Source organism: Lactuca serriola, chromosome 2 (genome assembly GCF_051521515.1).
Source record: "Lactuca serriola cultivar US96UC23 chromosome 2, Lser_US96UC23_V15, whole genome shotgun sequence".
NCBI classification, from domain to species: domain Eukaryota; kingdom Viridiplantae; phylum Streptophyta; class Magnoliopsida; order Asterales; family Asteraceae; genus Lactuca; species Lactuca serriola.
Window position 1 is genome coordinate 181,998,057 of NC_136409.1, and position 20,555 is coordinate 182,018,611.

At 38.6% G+C, this 20,555-nt stretch overlaps 1 protein-coding gene and 2 non-coding genes across 3 annotated transcripts; 2 read left to right on the forward strand and 1 right to left on the reverse strand.

Moving 5' to 3' along the window:
- Positions 1–6,094: 6,094 nt before the first annotated feature.
- Positions 6,095–6,201, forward strand: LOC145091192 (small nucleolar RNA R71). The gene has a single exon (XR_013702079.1). It is a non-coding gene; the product is annotated as a small nucleolar RNA R71 (small nucleolar RNA).
- Positions 6,202–14,830: 8,629 nt separating this feature from the next.
- LOC145090938 (small nucleolar RNA R71) lies at positions 14,831–14,937 on the reverse strand. The gene has a single exon (XR_013701859.1). It is a non-coding gene; the product is annotated as a small nucleolar RNA R71 (small nucleolar RNA).
- A 1,107-nt stretch (positions 14,938–16,044) lies between these two features.
- On the forward strand, positions 16,045–16,443 carry LOC145089839 (uncharacterized). The gene has a single exon (XM_079028230.1). It carries the CDS (start codon positions 16,045–16,047, stop codon positions 16,441–16,443), a length of 399 nt encoding a protein of 132 aa, XP_078884356.1.
- The last annotated feature ends 4,112 nt before the right edge of the window (positions 16,444–20,555 follow it).

Consider the following 20,555-nt stretch of genomic DNA (forward strand, 5'->3'; position numbering starts at 1 on the left):
CATGTCATACTAAATAGCAACAATCTATGAACTGTCTGACTGTATATATAACAAGATGTGAGATAGCCACCCGGACAGATGATCCTACCCTAGAACCACAACCAAACAAGGAACAAGAAAAAGGACCTAGATCAAGAGTCCTCAGTCTATCTTACATGACTATATACAGTCCCTAATGCATCCCTGTACTCACAGATAATCAAAACTAGTGGGTCGTCATTGGTGCCTTTGACCCATGGTACAATGAGGCAAAACTCACCTGAAATGAAGAAACCCAAGAATACTGCGATCCGTTCCCTGCTATACTGCTTGGTCTCACGGATCCACTAACATCGAATACCACATAAGATCTTAATCACCAATCCAACCCTCAAGTTTGACCTAAATTCAAACTTGGTCAAAAGTCAACAGGGTAAACAAAAACCAAAGTCCAAGGTCAAACTGGTCAAAGATCGATAAGTCAACTCGGTCAACCCAATCGATTCAACCCAGCGAGCGTACGTGGGGCGTACTCTGGAGGTATGAAGGGCATACTCCTCTAAAGGCCAACATCGAGGCTATTGACTACGTATGCTGGACGTACTCCCAGGTATGTGGGGCATAATTCTAGACTTTGTTTTCTTCTTATAAAGTGCTTAATGTAATGAATTAATACTTCAAAATGCAGATCCAAGGTCAAAATGTCATTAGGAGTCTTTAAGTTTCCAACTTTATGACATTGCATGCTCAATAAGTGCTTAATCCATAAAAACCCAACATCTTAATGCCATAAGACTCTCCATATCATGCATGGGACAAAACCAACCATTGTGACTCCATTTTTATGACTTAAGACCTCTACTAAGGTCTAAAATACAAATTAACTTTCTAAGAGGATGGTGGTTGATGAAGTGAGGGTAAATGGACTATAATGAGGTTTAAATATGAGTTACACCTCAAAAGATTAGGGTTTCCATATGTAGCAAGTACACCCAACGTACAAGATGTACACCCAACATACTAGGGCGCGCCCTAGTACGCTCAGCGTACATGCATACGCAAGTCATACTCCCCCAAGACCAAATTTATGAAAATGCCACTAGGGTCCTTTTTGCACTCATTCTTGAACTTAGGGAGCAAAAATGAAACATAATTAGATTATAGGGTTAAAAGTAGAAGTATCTCATCATCGGGATGTTACACAACTTTTTGTCGGTTTCATTCCTTTTCTTCGAGAATCTCCACATTTGGCTGCAAAATACAATTTAAACATTATAAGTACCAAATATATTTACAATTAACCAAATTATAGCTTAAATATATTAAAATAACGCCTAAAAATGTATAAATATGGCAATATTAAAATACCTCACACTTGCCTTTTGTTTGCCCTCATGCAAAACTTTATATTTAATACATCACATAGAACCTTGCTGACCAATATCACACAAAACAATCCAAGTTGAACCCACTAATTATGCCTTACCTCGATGCATGTATATGTGTCTAAATCCTAATTACCTTCCAACCCTAAATACTTACGATCCTCATAAACACTTCTCACTTATTTTGAACAACTTTCATTTTATGCATCCCTCTGAATCCATCCCCATAAGTCTTTCTTAACCTCAATGTATTTTTGGTTAAGCTCCCAAGCATACATATTAAAAAATAACCTAGAAAGAAAATTCATAATAAGATAACTTTGACTTTTGGCAATTTTACCTTATTCTTTAGCTTGAGTCTTCAATAACTTGAGCTTTTTAATCTTTGTCTTATTCTTCATAACTTTGTAGCCTCTTATTCACTCATACTTTTGCAACCTTTTTTTTCTTTTCTATTTTTCCCATTTTTTTTCTTTTTTCATAACTCACTTTTTTCACTGAAAACTAAAAACCTGAAAATAAAAAAGATGCTTAAGCAAGGGAACTTCACTTCAACCCTTACTGGTTAAAGATATTAGTCTAAAGTGCAATGACTACTTAAGCTCTCCTATATACATTTCTGGTATACGATGCTAAACATATTATGTCCCTTAAACTAAGCATATCTGCGTTTTTGTCTCACGATTTCACTAAGATTGGGTAGCCACAAATACAATATAACACGTTTGCTCAACTAAATCTTAGAGCTCACATCGAATCATCCCACATAACACTATCAAACTAGCCTAAATGCAATAATATATATATATATATATATATATATATATATATATATATATATATATATATATATTAAAATGACTAGATTGTTTAGACTATTTATACATTCCTATTAATTTTTAAATTTCTAGCATTTTTCTTTTTAATTACTTTCATGCTTGATAATCCTTTTTAGACCCCGTACCTCACACTTCTTTCATACAATCTCCTCATTGTATGCTAAAAAACAATTAAATGCAATAAAATAGAGAAAAATGAACAAACTACCCTAGGTAGTGGTGGCAAGATCGAAATCTGATCGTTGGTGGGAAAGCTTGAACATCTCCAAAAAAAATGTTGGAAACTGGACCCTCTACTTGTAAATGTGTATGTGTCGGATAACAATAAATCAATGGACCATGCTTTTGAAACATGTGAAAAATTTGTATCTTTGATTTTTAGCAATGCACTTCACTCACGGCGTGATGTTGTATCAAATAGAAACATGTCACACATATTAAGATCGCCACGACGTGGGGAAGCTTATGCCATGTCGTGGTAATTGATCTGGAAAATGTGGATCGTGAAAATATATTACCCCACGGTGTGGCATAAAAATAGTCACGCCGTGGAAACAGGGTGTCTTCGAAAATAGTTTCTGCCCATTTTTCCGGAAATTCTTCAACTCATCACTAGGCAGCTTTTAATCTTCTATTTACCCCCCCCCCCCCCCCCCCCCCCGAAGTCTTCAATAAACTCTTCCAAATACGACATGCACCCAACACTTATATAAAATTGTGGTCTTCGATTTTGTTTAAAACTCCTCATAACTTTTTATTGTTTAATCTCCTCAGCTACTTTACTACAAAATGAGATACATAACTAAAGAAACACATCATCATGCAGTTAAAGAAAACAAACTCACAAAAATTAAATTAAATTAAATACTAAAAATATAAAGCAAAAGAAAATGCAAACTCAGTAAAAATGTCTGGTTGCCTCCCGAGAAGCGCTTCTTTTGTGGAGTCTTGAGTTGGACTTCTTCCTTTCTACGTTGCATCAGGTGGAAGTGTAACCTCCGCGTTCTAAATCATCTTGAGCCTTGTTAATTTGTAGGTAACCCTTCTATTGAATGCCCTTTTCGCGATTTTTTGCATTTTTGGGTTGGTGTAACATCCCAAAATTCAGGTATATCTATTTAACCCTTCTTCCTTTCCAAGTTGTCAAGTTTAGCCCCTAAAGGAAAATTTTTGCCATTGAGTACGCTGGGCGTACTGAAGAGTATCTTGCGCGTACTCATGCGCTTACAATAGACGCGGACTCGCCTAGGTACGCTGGGGATACCGAGGGTTACGCTGGGCGTAGCGGGCCCAGATGCAAACCCTAATTTTGGCTTGTGCACTATAAAAGGAATGATAAAGCCTTTACCCTAGCCACCATACTTCAGTGAGTGAAACCCTAAGAGAGCAAAAACCCGTTATAAGCTTGTGTGTGTTCTTAAGCTTGAAAGTGCCATTTCAAGGTGGTGAAGGAAAAGAGGAGGCCATTATAGGAGCTAGAAGTTGGTGGACAAGAGTAGATCTGAGTTCTTCAGAGGTTGGAGCTTCTTTTAGAGGTAAAAAGCTCAAAGCTTTCCTTGTTATTTTTGATTTGTGTTTCATGGACCAATTTTTAGGGTTTTTGATCCCAAGGTGGAGACTTTATGAGCAAGTGGTCTCCATAAGCTTAGATTTGCCATATTTTAGAGTAATATGAGTTTTAGGTTCATAAAAATCCAATCTTCGACGTGAATATTAAGTCATGCGTGAGATATTGGCTTAATGAGGAAAGAGGAAAGGTGTTGGAGTGATTGGTGACATTTACAGCCATGCAAAGGCTTAAAGGTTTCAACTTTATGGGTTAAGTGACCTTAGAAAAGTCAGATCTAGAGTTTGAGTATATGTATTAACCGTTTAAGACCAAAAATCCATGAATGCATGAGACTGAGACTTACACTGGGCGTAAATCTCAGTATGCGCAGCGTAAGGGTCTGAGACCCCGATTCTGGATCACCGAAGTACGCCCCACGTACAAGAGCTGGTACGCGTCGTGTACTGCCCCTGTTGACTTTTGTTGACTTTTAGGGTTTTAGTCAACATTTGGACTTTTGGGACAATGAGGGGTAAAATGGTCTTTTACCCTTCTTTGGGATTATAGAAAGGGATTTAATCTAGCCTTTGAGAGCCATTATTTATTTGAGGATAGTGTGTATGTGATTAGGTGGGGGCTAGATCAGTATATTCGTGTGCAAGATTATCCGAGTTACCCGAGGTGAGTCTTCTCACTATACATTACCTAGAGTGGTATTTATGTGTAGACCGGAGGGTCTTGTGTGCTATGTGTATGTATGAGATATTGTGCATTATGATATATGTACTATGTGTTGTATAGACCGGACCGGAGGGTCCAACAATATAGACCGGACCGAAGGGTCCAACGATAAAGACCGGACCGAAGGGTCCAACAAGCTATGACCGGACCAGAGGGTCCAACGAGCTACGGGACTGGACGGTCCCGCTGAGACACATCGACCGGAGGGACGTACTGTAGCCTCGAATGGCGTATGTGTTGTATGTGGTATTTTGGGGAACTCACTAAGCATTTATGCTTACCATGTTGTGTGTTATGTGTTTCAGGTACCAGTGAGGATCGCGGGCAGGCGCCGGCATGACCGTACACACATATGTAGTTTTATTTACATTGAGATCTTGGGATTTGTTTATCGAGATGATGTTGATACATGGATTTTGATATTACATATGAATTTTATTATATTTTGAAATGGAAAAATTGTTTTGAAAATTTACGTTGTTACAAGTTGGCATCTTCTTATTCCTGCCTCTTTAGCTTTTTTCTTGTCTCTCTCAGGGTTCATCTTGTCAAAATTTGACTTTATGATCTCTTCTTATTTTCCTTTAACTATCTCTGTGACTTGATCTGTTGGTCTAGTAAAAGAAAACACCTCAAAAATGATTCACGTTAAAATTGGAGGTTTCGAATGATGCACTTCTTTTTCTAATTTCTCTTCAGGTTCTTTATGCTCCATTAACTTTGTGTTTCCTTGCTTCAACAGATTTTCCTTGGCACGAGATGGGAAAGGAAGAGGTGGTCGATGCGACTATATAACTAAAAAATCACAATCTTCTTTTATCTCCCACGACGTGACACTATTGCCTCCATGTCATGGCAACTGGGCAGAGTCACAATTTATATCTACTTTTTCTTCAAGTGACTGATTGGATTGCTTCTCAATTGAGTTGAGGACCTCCATATTCTCTAATTCCTCATCTTCTTCTGTATAAACAGCCATGCCTTGAGAGATTTGGATTGGCTCGGTTTTTCTTGAAGGTGAATTTGGTAGCTTTTCTTGCATAAGCTTTGTTAATTGCTCGACTTGTTTGTGGATGCTCAAAATAGATGCTTGTTGATCTCTTAGTGTTGCATTAGTTGCATCATGTCTTTTTTCACTAGCTTCCATGAATCTAAATAGCGTTGACTCAAGAGCAGTTATCTTCTTGGATTGGACTTAGTCTAGTTAATAGAGATCATGCTCGATATGTTGATATTTAGTCGTGTCTCGGGCTCTCTTGTATTCCAATGCACAATCTTGTGTACAATGGGGTCCTCCACAAGCTCCGCATCTATTTTGTACCGAATAAATTGAATCACCCATTTTTGTGATCCTTTCGTCCATTATGTCGAGCTTTGCAATTATAGAAATAATGGCATCTTGGCCTCCACCTCTATTCGATTTCTCTCTAGTGATATCCTTTCTCGAGTTGCGATACTCTCACGAATGCTTAGAGAATTCCTCAATCAAAGCTTTATTTGTTTCCAAATCCTGCTTCGTCATGGGCCCTTGTGATTCTAGAAGTTGGTGCGTGCCCAAATTGACTCCGTAATAAAATATCGAGATTTCCTGTTGCACATTGAAGTCATGTTGAGAGCAATGTCGTAGCAATCTCTTGTAGCGCTCCCAAGCTTCGTATAACGAGTCCCCCTATAATTGTTTGAAAATTTGGATATTTCTCTTGAGTTTCGCCACCTTAGAAGTAGGGGTGAACTGATGAACAAAGTTGCCCTCAATTCAGTCCATGTCGTGATTGCTCCAAAGGGAAGTGATTTATCCATTCCTTAGCTTCACCCTTCAATGCGACCAACAAAATTCAAAGCATCACCACATCTCTACTCACGTCTGGTGCATTAAAATAGTTAGAAATTTCAACCGCCTCTTCTATATGCTCATAAGTGTCCTCATGCTCCTTCCCAAAAAAGGTAGTTCCTTTAGTATGCCAAGAATGTGCCCGGGAAGTTCAAACTTTGTCGTGGTTGGAGTTTTTGGTGGATCAAGACCCCATCTGTTGTGATGTCCCCCATATTTCCTGCTAAAACAAAAGTGAAAAAACACGCATAAAACGAACAAAAACTATATAAACAAAAAACTAATATATATATATATATATATATATATATATATATATATATATATATATATATATAACTCACATCGTGATAGGGTAATGGTTACGTCGTGGACCCTATATAAATAGAAAAATTTATTTAACGCAAAAAACAACTTTTTGCGGTTTTACCCCACAAAAAGGATCGATTAACTAGAAGAAATTATTTTCAACTAAAAAAATTTGTTCCCCAGAAATGACACCAAAAACTTGATGTGTAGTTTTAAATTTATAACCTAACAAACTTAACTAGCTAGAATGCACCTAGGCAGTGTACCTAGTCGAATTATAGAATAGTTTAGATAAGTCCTGTGTCGATCACATGGAACAGTAGTTAATTAACAAAATATTTACTAAAAGTTAAACTAAGAAAAACAACTAAAATAGGGGGTTTTTATTTGATTTTACAAGTTCAGAAAAACTTAAATTAAAATACCTAATTAATGACTAAAAATAAGATTTAAAACCAAGATTAATAGATACTTTCGTTTAGCTTTGAATCCTTCATTTTTCATATGGTTGATTTCAAGACAATGGATTAATTTTGTTAGTTACCAAATAAAATTTAGTAGTCATCATGATCATATTAACTAGCAGAAGTCAATTTAATAACATTAACCCCAATGATCATGCAAGTTAAGGAAACTCATTGATTTAAATGATAATTTGGACTCTGAATGATAGAATCTACAGACTACTATTATATGGTCAATTCTGGTAATTAAGCAAATAGTATGATCAAATACTGCTCTGTAACACAGTTAAGCAACTAACATATCATATACACTAGGATATTGCTAATCTCTAGCTCTAGCAATTTAATGATCATAAATTACTAGGTAAATCAAGTTCATGCAATTAACTGCAGTTTAACTACACAATCTTGAGGAAAGGAAATAAAGATAGAAACTATAACAAGCTAGGTCTAGATTTATCAAAGAATATTTAAAGCAAAAGTAACTTCATAAATTCATCAAATAACAAATCAACACATAGTACTCAGGAGTTCATCTAATATAAATGAAAGCAACGGTTATTAGCCCATAATCACAACTGGAAAATACATAAACACAAGGAAAACTAATCTAAACATTATTAAAGTAGGCAAACCGATTTAATATGTGTGAATCCTTGCTCCAATCTCTTTATCAGTTTTTCTCTAATCGAATTCAACCATCCAAGGGTTCTTGGAAGGGTTTTTCTTCATCAATTGTTGCAGCCCTCTGGCCTCCAACCTCTAAAATCGACTAAAAGTCTGAATATATACAGTTTCCTAAAATTCGAATGACACGACCCGGGGAATATATGCCACGTCGTGGCGATGTGATTTAGTATCGCTCAAGAACTCAAAGACCGATACGGGGAGTTTTCGGTGATTTTTTTATTCTCATATCGTGAGGAAAGAGGTCTCACGTCGTGAGAACTGGGCGATATAATTTTTCACAAAAACGAAGATTGTCCAAAATTTTGTCTGGTTTCCATAACATTTTGAATCTCATCAATTGGATTTACGAGTCATGAGATATGGCCAAAATACTGGCGAGGCGTCAAGCAGTCCAACATCATCACTTTTGTATCTTTTTCAGCTCCAACTCCAAGTATCCAACTTTTGTCGGTTTCAATCATTTTCTTCGAGAATGTCAACTTTGGGCTGCAAAATACAATTTAAACATTATAAGTACCAAATATATTTGCAATTAACCAAATTATAGCCTAGAAATTTATATAAATATGGCACTATTAGTGGGCTTGATAGAGAAGAGTATTGAGAATATAATTGATTGTATGGATCATCCTACCAGATTTCTCGTTTTATTGAGAGGTATATGGGCACAAAAATCTCATGTGGATGCCATTAGTATCACTTAGATTATGAAATAGAGCACTGTCAAATCCCCCCCCCCCTGCTAATTTATCACACTAAAATATTTGAATATCATATTTGAATTGATTTTTGATGTAAGCACAAAAATGATAAAATAAAGAGGATAAACCGATACAAAATGATAAAACTGATCTAGAAAAAAAACATACTATTTTATTCCACTGTGAATTTGAATTGGAGAAGTCTATACATCAGAATGAACAATTTCAAAAAGAATTTTTTACGACAAAGTCAGATAACGACAAAGGAAGTGTAACATCTTTTGATAACTAAAAGTGTTGACAAATTGCATTATATGTTTTATTATTTCCCAATAGTAAATAACTTGGTAACAAATTATGAAAAATTCTTTAACAATATGATTGAGTCTTTGGCACCAAACTAATGGTCAATGAGAAACTTGAAGTCTAATTCTTAAAATGGTGAAGGAAGAGAGACTTTATGCCAAATTCTGTAACACTCGTGTTCCAAATTAGTTAAGCTTACTTTTATCAAGGACTAAAGATGGAGTTTTGGAGAAAACTCTATGCCATGACATGGTGCAAGGATACCTATGACGTGGCAATGATTAAGAGGAACACATGTTTTTAATGAGTGTCACGATGTGGCAGTAGGTTGGCCATGACGTGGCAGCTGTTCTGGCCTAAGCCATTGATCATTTAGGGTTTCTTTAGTATTTTAACCCCATTAACTTAACCTAGATTTAGGAAAGAACATGCATAGGGTATACATGTCCATAATGTTTACATTTTTAGTGGTCATTAGCACCTCTAAAGTGCTTCTGGAAGTTTTGGATTGAAGATTTCTTAGATTAAGTGCTTAATGATCTAGTCTTGCGCTTAGAGTTTCCTTTTTGAACTTAAGAATTTAGATATAGACTTAAAAGGGTGTTATAAGTGATAAAGTTAGAAACTTTATCCATTAAGACCTTGGAAAGGACCACATCTGAGATTTGGTGCCATTATATCGGAAGAAATCAGTTTAAGCTTGATTAAGCTGTTTATACCAGTCTCCACAACGTGACCTTGTGCTGGCACGACATGACGACTAGGGAAAACTTTGACTGTCTTGGCATTTTGTGTTCACGACGTGGCCAATGAAGGTCACGACATGGAGGGCCACCGATGGCAATTTTTGACTTTATCTTTGACCATTAACTTTAGGTTTTGGTTGAATTTGGTCTTGATGGTTGGATTTAGTGTGTAGACTAAGGTTGGACCTTGTATGTTTCGAAAAGGGTATGATAGCATCTGTTGCGGGGCCTTGAATAGCGGTTTAGTTGAATCATGAGCTAGGTGAGTCTTCTTACTATATTGTGTAGGATGCTAACTATCTTTGTGATGCTTGCATTGTGTGTTGGGATGGGCCCCTTGGCATTCTTGTTAGGCTGCACTCATTAGTATGTATGTTGGGTTAGGCCCATTCGTATTTTGGGATGGGCCGGAATGGGGTTGCTATGATGGGGTGGGCCTAATATGTAGGATGAACCCATTGATATGTATGGTATGTGGTATTTTGGGGAACTCGCTAAGCTTTATGCTTACAATTTGTAGTTTAAACATTTTTCAGGTACTCCAGTTCTAGAGGGAAGGGCTCGGTGTGATCGAGTTGTATCCCCCAGAGTTTATTCCGCATTAGCTAGTTGTGATGTTACTCTGATGTTTTGAGAAAACTGTTACTTTTACTGTCTTTTGGAACAAATGAATGAATGGTTTGATTGGTTAAAAATGAAATTTTTATTCAGTACTTTGGGACGTTACAAGTTGGTATCATAGCCTTGTTTTTTAGGGATTCGTGAACCCTCTTGGGTGTGTCTAAACTCAAACTGAGGAATTGGTAATCTTTTAAATGAAAATATGTCTTCTAAAAAGATTTTAAGTAAGTGATTCCCATAATACACATACATGTTGATATGTTATATGATACGAAATGTTTTCATGCTAGGATAAGGCTAAGGATACCTTAAGGAATTACATGATAGAATGGCCTAATTTGTGATGCCTTGTAGCCTAGGAGGAATCGGATGTTATGTTAGATTTGGAATCTATATTGGTGGAATTGATTGATAAGTGTATGTTTGAAAATTGTATACGATTAGGATCATAAAGCCCTAGAATGACTGATTTAGCCCTATTTCCTATTCCTCTTGTGGTTGTGGTCTTAGGGTAGAATCATTTATTCGACGGTCTATTTGATCCCGTATTGTGTATAATTTGCATGCATAAGGCAACCGGCAGTGTAAGTGGAAGTTCCTAGCATGGTAGTAGCATGTGAGTATGGGATGTCCTTTGATTGTTTTGTGGCTTATGAGTGTTAATAAATGAGTGTTGCTTGCTTTGTGCTTTGTGGGATTCTATTGATGTGAGTTAACTATTAAGTGAATATGTTAAGTTACATGTTGCGAAGGTTAAATAATTTTAGAATGATTGAATCGTCCCTATTACGTGACTCTCGTTTGAGTCTAACCATCATATGGTTGGGTCTTTTAGTCGAAACATTATTTAAGGTTTGTCGCATGTAATTGTATTCATGAAGTAGCTAGCTGACATTGGTAGGATTTCTTCAGCATCTAATGACAGGGTGAGGTGGGGGATCCTAGGAGAGCCTAGGAAGTGTTTTAGTGAGAATGGTGCACTATTTAGCGAGTTTTGGGAATACCAGTTTGAGAAGGTGAAATAGATGATTCAATATGATTCTTGAGGAAAGTATGGATAGGCGTGGAAGGTAGTATTGGACGTGTACTACTGAAAGCACAAGACCCATACTTAAATTGGGGAAAGTCATGGAGATTCTAGGAAGCCTATGGAATGAGGATTCTTTGGGTATTTTTTGATCATTTGTATGGTTGCTTTGCAGTATGGTGATGAGCCATTGTAGAGGAGGTTTTGGTTGTGGTTTAGGTTCAGGATCTGGCGATGAGATGAATGATGAGAGGATTCGTGATTTCGTTTCGTCTAAGATCACTCACGGTATTTTGGATGCGACTCCTGTAATATTTGGTACCATCAAAGAGGGAATCATGGAGCTACTGGATGAGCGCTTTGGGGCCTGTCGGGCCGAGATTACGGTAGGATTGTTAGGGGCACAGACTCTCTTATTTTGGGCATTCAAGGCTTGTAGAGCCTTAGAGTTCTTTGGGGCTAAGGACCCCATTTCTTGCCGACGGTGGATTCTTGACATGGAGAATGCTCAACGAATGATCTTTTGTCCAAAGGGGTCGAAGACGGGATCCAAATCATACAGTGGGATCTATAGTCGTGGCAGCCATGTCTTGGGATGATTTTGTGTCAAGGTTCATGAAAGATTTTTCACTGGCTATTGAGGTACAATAGTTGGAGAGGGAGTTTCTAGACCTTCCCTAGATGACAGAGACCATTGCGGAGATCATCACCAAGTTCAGGGAGAGGGATTTGTTGGTTCTGTAGCATGTTGTGGATGAGGAGATGAAGAAGATGAGGTGCCATGATAAGCCGCAAGATGATATTTGGTAGTTTGTGAGCTTGTCAAACTGTAAAACTTCAGACGGTATGATTGCTAGAGCACGAGAGCCAAAGATTGAGTTGCAACTTCGGTTGAAGTGTAGGCCCGAGCACGTTCATACCGCAGTGGGCCGGGCGAAGAGGCCCAATATTCAGGATTCACAATCGGGGGGCCATCACGGTCGAGGCCGTTGTGCCAAGTGTAGGAGAACTCAATAAGGAGAACTCAGTGGGCCGGGCGAAGAGGCCCAAGATTCAGGATTCGTGATCGGGCAGCCATCACGGTCGAGGCCGTTGTGCTAAGTGTAGGAGAACTCAATAAGGGATCTATCGTGAGAAATAGATGGGTTGTTTCAATTGCGATCAAGCTGCTCATTTCAGCGAAGATTTTCCTTAGGGCTCGATTTTGATGTGTTTTAACTGCAATCAGGTAGGCCACAAGAAGGCTGACTGACCGAGTTTGACGAGTGGAACTGTGAGGGAACCTGCTCTAGCTATGCTGATGATATTTGCATTTTAGCTATATTTTTATGTTTTATTTTTATCATTTATTGGCTAATTAATTGCATATTACGGACAAAAGATGCTTAATATTGTTCAAATTATATTTTTAGTCCAAAAAAGAAGCTCGGAAGCAAAAGGAAGCAGGAGATATGAACGGAAGCTCGGGAACGAAAGAAAGAAGAAAGAAAGGCTAATTCTGAAGCTACTCGGTGAGTAGGATCGTATTCTCGACGAGTAGACACGAAGATTCGCGAAGCGACACGTGGAGTCCTTGCCGTATATGGATTCCTTAAGGGGGACTCAACGAGTCAGTTGCCCACTCGATGAGTAGCCCCTGTTTTGAGAAAACTATAAATAAGCTTCACAAACTCGAATTGAGGACTCTCTCTGGATTTTTGGTGGAACATTTGGCGATCAAGGAAACCTTGGAGCTCTGGAAAACGATTGAAGAACCCTAATCCTTCATTCTTAAGGGATTAAGGAACTTTAGGTTTAATTTTCCACTTTTCTTTTGAATTGTTTTATGTTAGGATTATTTGGATTTGTTTTTAAGCTTTCACACACTGAATTCATGAACTAATTTCGTTAGTTTTTGTTTGGGGAAACAATTTTGCTCCTATGGTTTAATTTACTCTTTTGATTAATTGTTAGTTGGTGATATTGTTAAATTAAGCTTGTTAAAAACCCTTATGCATTAACCATAACTGTTTTTTGTTAATTGCTAAGTGATTAAGCTGCATAAACATCTCTTAATTGCTTATCTCATAGAATTTATGTGAACACAATACTATATGCCCAGGAATAATGAACATGAAACTGGGATTAATTAGAGAATGGGTAAACTAATGTGTGAGCTTGTGTGATACACCATCAACAAGAGGTTAATTGAATCACCAAATTTAATTAGCTAGCTACAAGTCTTATTTAACCCGAGTAATTAACCTAGGAAATCTATTAGTTTAACCAACTGGCCATTGCTTGAATTGGCATGTTTTCTAAGGATTAGTAATAGTGACTGCGAATCTAATCACCATAGTCGGTAACCAATAACAATTAATCTATCATATTATCATAAAAATTAACCATAGGAGTAAAAAAGTTGAACCTAAACAGAAACCCTTTTTGATCATTGAATCTAGTTTGTTTTTACGTGTTTTCAGCTTTTAGTTGAGTAGTTAAGTTTCTAGTCTTGTAAAACTAGAGAAACCCCTATTTTCTATTACTTGTTTTTAGTTAATTCTAGTTTTTTGTTTTAATTTTTCGTTCCCTGAGTTCGATACCCTACTTATTTAGCTTTACCACAATTGATAGGTCCACTGCCTTTGTGTATCAATTTTATAATTAAAAGTAGGATTAAAACTAGTTTGTTCCACACACACCAAGTTTTTGGCGCTGTTGCCGGGGAACTGTTCAAAAATTAACACTAAATTCTAGTTTCATCGATCCTTTGTGTGAGACTTATGTTGCACAAAGTTATTTTTAGGTAATTTAGTTATTAGGATTAGAGTTTACAGTTTTAGAATTTTAATTAGTAACTTTTTATGTTTCTGCCTTGAACTCGACGAATGCAGTCGAAGCTACTCGGCGAGTCCGTCGCAGTTTCACACTTTTGTTTTTATTTTCTTTTTGTTCTTTTGACGCGTTTTACTTACTTTGGTTTCAGTTGTTACATGACCCGGATCCAATACGCCTTTGGTCGCTCCACTTGAAGACCCGGAGTCCGCTCTAAAGAAGAACAAAGGAAAAGCCGTTGGAGAATCCGCTTCTTCAAAGAACTCCCCTTTGAAGAATCTAAAGTCCGTTTTTAGCAAGAAAAAGAGCAGCAAATCAGGAGCATCCAGCACCTCTTCTTTGGCAAACGAAGACCCAATCAAGGAAGACATTGTGAACGAGTCTGAAAGGGAAGAAACCGAATTTGGAGAAGACATCGATCTAGAAGGTGACTTTGACAACACCATGGCGAACATCGATGAAGTTCCCATGGGCGAATGGAAGAAGAGGATACGAGATGACACCGGCCCAGGACTTGTGCAACCCGCAATTCCCGTGACTGCCACTTTTGAGCTTAAGGGTCACATACTTGCTCAACTCAAGGAGATCCCCTTTTACGGGAAAGACCACGAAGATGCTTATAAACACTTGGATGAAGTCAATGATGTAGCTGATTACTTTAATGTTCCAAATGTGCCTTGTGAAACCCAACTGCTTCGTATGCTCCCAGTTACATTCAAGGGTGCTGCAAAAAATTGGCTCAAGTCATTCCCTCTCGGATCCATCAATACATGGGCTAAGATGAAAGAAGAATTCATTGACCAGTTTTTCCCACCTTCTAAAATAGCCAAGTTGAAGAAAGCTATTGCCAACTTTGAGCAACAACCTGGAGAGTCCCTTTATGAGGTATGGGAGAGATACAAAAGTCTACTAAGGAATTTCCCACATCATGATCTTAATAGCCAACAAGAAGTCTCCATCTTCTATGATGGAGTCAATGTTACAACTCGGCAGCTCCTTGACTCGCAAGGGCCCCTCACAAAGAAGGCACCCCCAGTGATCAAGGAATTAATTGAGGAGTTCTCTAAACATTCTAGAGAATATCACAACCCACAAACTGAAGTAAGTAGGGGTGTAGTGAACACGGTTAACGATGGCATGGCGACAATGATGGCTAAACTAGATAGTTTAGATAGGAGGATGACTAAGATGGATCAAACAATCCATGCTATTTGGGTAGGATGTGAGGATTGTAGAGGACCTCACCTCACTAAGGATTGTGACTTGGATGAGAATGGAAACAAGAAGGCTCAAGTATTCTATTCAGGTGGCGACAAATTTGATGATAACTGGCGAAAACTAAAGAAGGAATGGCTCCCGTACGACGAGTACAAAAAGGCAAAGGAGGAGAAATTCAAGCACAAAGAACGGGGTTTCTATCAAAAGGAGGAGCCGGTTGTGGAGAAGAGAACTGATTTGGAAGAGATGCTTACAAGATTCGTAGTCGCGTCCGAGAAATGAAACAATGATACCGATGCTACACTTAAAGATCAACAAAATATGTTGAGAGAACACCAACTTATGATGAAAGATCAGCAAGCTTTACTTAGGAATCAGCAAGCATCCATTCTCAACATAGAAAAGCAGCTAGGGCAACTTGCACAACAAGTGAATGAGAGAAAACCGGGTGGACTTCCAAGCAATACCGAAAGTAACCCGAAAGGCGCACATATAAACATGGTCACAACCAGGAGTGGGAAGATTATAACCCCTCTGGCCCTATTCAGAACGAAGATCCGAAGCCGGTGCAAGAGAAGGAGGCAGAAGGGCAGAATCAAGATCAGAACCAGTTGAACCGAGACCCTACTCACCGAGTCCATGATATGGACTCGACGAGTCCGACACCTGATCAGAAAAATAAACCTCCTGTTAAGCCATATCAGCCTCCACTGCCACATCCAACCCGAGCTAGACAAGAAAAGAATGAAGAAGACTACTAGAAGTTTCTAGAACACATAAAGGCTCATCAAATCAATATACCATTCATAGAATCGGTTGCTCAAATGCCAAAATACGCCAAATTTCTCAAGGAGCTTCTAACTAATAGAAGGAAGATGGAAGAAGTGAAGAAGGTGGTCCTAAACGAGAACTTTTCAGCTGCTATGTTAAACAAACTTCCTAAGAAGAAAGGAGATCCGGGAAGTTTAACATTGCCTTGTCAATTTGGAAACTTGGCCACCATTTATGCACTAGCTGATTCAGGGGCAAATGTAAATCTCATGCCTTATTCTTTTTTCAAAAAGTTAGATCTCCCCAAGCCAAGACCCATTTTCATGGAAATCCACCTAGCAAACAAAACGGTTACATTTACTAGGGGAATTTGTGAAGATCTTTTTGTGAAGGTGGACAAGTTCGTGTTCCCCGCGGACTTTATAGTTCTAGACATGGAAGTGGATCCCTAAGTCCCGATCATATTAGGAAGACCTTTTCTCAACACAATAAGCGCTATCGTCGACATGAGAGATTCTAAACTTACCCTTTGGGTAGGAGACGAATCAGTCACTTTTGGAGTTGATCAAGCCATGAATCATGCAAGGAGTAGTGATGACACGACGTTTTCGATTGACATGCTGGAAGAATTGTTGGAAGATTGGAAAGAAGAAAAGCCAAGCAAGTCCACCGTTTCATTTGAAGAAGAGTTTGATGATGAAAGGGACCTGATGGAGTTAGAAAGACTGCTCGAGGAAGCTGAGTATGACGATCTGATCAGAAGTGCAGAAGAACCGAGTCGCTGAGTAGCCTCAACCGACTCGGCGAGTCCATCCGAAGAACCCCGTACAGTCGCGAAAATTACACTGGACTTGACGAGTCCCCTTACTGGACTCGACGTGTTCAGCATACAGAACACAAAAACTGAGCTCAAGGCACTACCAGAACACTTGGAGTACACATTTCTTGAAGATGGCTAGCAAAAACCTGTAATTATAGCTGCTAATTTGGCCAAACATGAGAAGGAAAGCCTTGTGGGTGTACTAAAGAAGAGTCAAGGTGCTATAGCATGGAAGATAACCGACATAAAGGGAATTAGTCCGACCTATTGTTCCCACAAAATCAACTTAGAAGAAGGATCAAAAGCTGTAGTACAACGCTAAGGAAGACTCAACCCGAACATGCAAGAAGTTGTGAAAAAGGAGGTAGTGAAATTACTAGATGCCGGAATCATTTATTTGATCTCCGATAGCCCATGGGTGAGTCCGGTCCAAGTAGTTCCGAAGAAGGGAGGCATGACGGTAGTGGCTAATGAAAACAACGAATTAATTCCAACAAGGACGGTAACCGGGTGGCGAGTTTGCATCGACTATAGGAAGCTAAAAGAGGCCACATGCAAAGATCACTTTCCATTGCCTTTTATCGATCAAATACTTGAGAGGCTTTCCGGTCATCTTTATTATTGTTTTCTCGATGGGTTTTCTGGGTACTTCCAAATTCCAATCGACCCACAAGACCAAGAGAAGACCACTTTTACATGACCAAGTGGAACATTTGCATATAGACGCATGGCTTTTGGATTATGCAATGCGCCAGCTACTTTCCAAAGTTTCATGATGGTTATATTTCATGACATGATCGAAAGGTTTATGGAGGTTTTTATGGATGACTTCTCGGTTTTTAGGTCCTCTTTTGAAGATTGCTTGTCCAACTTGGATCTAATGTTAGCAAGATGTGAGAAGACCAACCTTGTCCTTAATTGGGAGAAGTGTCATTTTATGGTGAAGGAAGGAATTGTGCTAGGACACAAGGTCTCAAGGAGGGGGATAGAGGTGGATAGAGCAAAGGTGGAAACTATAGCCAAATTGCCACCTCCAACAAATGTCAAGGGGGCAAGAAGCTTTTTAGGCCATGCGGGGTTTTATAGGCGCTTTATTAAAGACTTTTCCAAGATCACAAGACCCTTGACTCAACTACTTTTGAAGGACGCCCCATTCAACTTTTCTAAAGAATGTCTTGAAGCCTTTAATTTGTTGAAGGAAAAGTTGACTACTTCACCTATTATGGTAGCTCCAAATTGGAGTCTCCCTTTTGAGCTAATGTGTGATGCTAGTGACTTTGCGGTGGGAGCTGTTTTGGGACAAAGAATTGACAAGCATTTTTAGCCAATCTATTATGCAAGCAAAAAATTGAATCCAACTCAGGAGAACTACACTACTACTGAGAAGGAGCTATTAGCAGTGGTATATGCTTTTGACAAGTTCCGACCTTACTTAGTTTTATCCAAGAAAATCGTTTTAACGATCACTCCGCGTTGAAGTATTTATTTGCCAAACAAGATGCGAAGCCTAGATTGATACGTTGGGTTCTACTTCTACAAGAATTTGATATCGAAATACGCGATAAAAAGGGGATGGAAAACGTAGCTGCCGATCATTTATCAAGACTAGAGAACCCACTTTTGGAGAAGCTAGAAGAAGAAAAAAATGGGGATGATTTTCCTGATGAGTATATATTGGTAGTAGCGGGAGAAGTGCCATGGTTTGCGGATATAGAGAATTATTTAGCAACCAAATACATCCCAAAAGGTTTGACTCACCAACAAAAGAAGAAATTCTTTTCAGAAATTAAATACTACTTTTGGTACGAGCCATACCATTTCCAAAGCTGCGCGGATGGAATGATAAGAAAATGTGTATTCGGGAAGGAAAGTCAAGACATTTTGGCACACTTCCTTAGTGGACCCGCTGGAGGACATCATGGAGCACATTACACCGCGAAGAAGATTTTTGATATTGGGTTCTATTGGCCTACAATTTTCAAGGATGCTGCTCAATATGTCAAGGAATGTGACTCATGCCAAAGAGCGGGAAATATAACATCCCAAAATGAAGTGCCCCAACATAGCATCCAAGTATGTGAAATATTTGATGTGTGGGGGATTGACTTCATGGGACCCTTTCCCATGTCTAAAGGAAATAAATACATCTTGGTGGCGGTTGATTACGTATCTAAATGGGCGGAGGCACAAGCATTACCCACTAATGATGCTCGGGTGGTGGTACGATTTTTAAAGAAATTATTCTCAAGATTTGGAGTTCCTAAAGCTCTCATTAGTGACCGGGGCACACACTTTGCCAATGATCAATTAGCTAAGGTGTTGCAAAAATATGGTGTTCATTATAGATTTTCAACATCTTATCATCCTAAAACGAGTGGGCAAACTGAAGTTACAACTAGGGCGTTGAAGAGAATACTAGAAAGATCGGTTGGAAGTAATAGAAAAGAGTGGTCGGATAAGCTTGATGATGCACTATGGGCGTTTAGAACAGCTTTTAAGATAGCTATTGGCACTACACCATATAGGCTAGTCTATGGAAAACATTGTCACTTACCGGTTGAAATAGAGCACAAGGCTTATTGGGCATTAAAGGTGTGCAATTTTGATCTAGCTGAACTTAGAACTAACCGGTTAATGCAAATGAATGCCTTGGAAGAGCTTAGGAATAAGGCATACACTAGTTCTTTGATTTACAAAGAAAAGACCAAGATGTGGCATGACAAATGACTCGAGGGTAATAAGGACTTTTACGAAGGACAAAAGGTGTTACTTTTTAATTCAAGGCTCAAACTATTTCCGGGCAAGCTTAGGACACGGTGGGATGGTCCAATTATAGTAAAGAAAATTTTCCAACATGGAGCTATTGAGGTAATATCAAGAGATGGAACTCCTTTCAAGGTCAATGGTCATAGGGTGAAAAAATATGAAGAAGGAATTTCGAGAAACGAAGAACTTAAAGAAGGGCTGCTGCTGGAAGGGATTACAAAGACGTAAGCAGGAAGGAGTCCAGCTAATGACTCCTTAAAAAGAAGCGCTTCCGAGAGGCAACCTGCATTTAGAGTTTGCTTTCTTTTCTTTTTCGTTTTTTTCATTTTGCTTCAGATTTGTTTTTATCAATCTTCTTCTGTGTTCAAAATGATTGCTTGAGGGCAAGCAATGCTCAAGTGTGGGGTGACATATATTTTATTTTGCAAACTCAAATTTTTCACAGAATGAAAAAATCGATGAGTCTCTAATGCTACTCGACGAGCCCATTTTAGAAATCCCGAAAAATCGATCAATCAGGAATTTACTCGCCGAGTAGGTCCGCCTACTCGATGAGTACATATATTTACCCGAAAAAAATTATTTTTATTACATTCTGTAAAAGAGGGGTTTTTACCCTAATTTGCAACACTCAGCCATTCATACGAGCCGCCTTCCCCCACTCGACGTGCAAACACTCTCAAGCATCCATCTTGATCTCCTCTTCTTTTGCAATTTCAACCAACAAGGTAACAACTTTAGCTCTTAATCCTTTACAAGTTTCGATCGTTGGTGTAAAAACACCTTTAATTTCTGAAAAATCCCGTTTTTGGGAAGACTTGGATTCTAGGGTTTTGATTTTTGACAAATTAGGACGTTTTAGACGTAGGTTTTTACATTCATAGACTCCTGGAACATACCAAAGCAAACCCCTGCAATAATTTATGGATTTGGCCGATTAATTTCATCAGGACAAGATTTGGACTCCCGCTGTTCGTC

Bases quoted from the DNA above. Each gene is read 5' to 3' on its own strand.
- LOC145089839 (XM_079028230.1), top strand. From the start codon at position 16,045: ATGCCAAAATACGCCAAATTTCTCAAGGAGCTTCTAACTAATAGAAGG.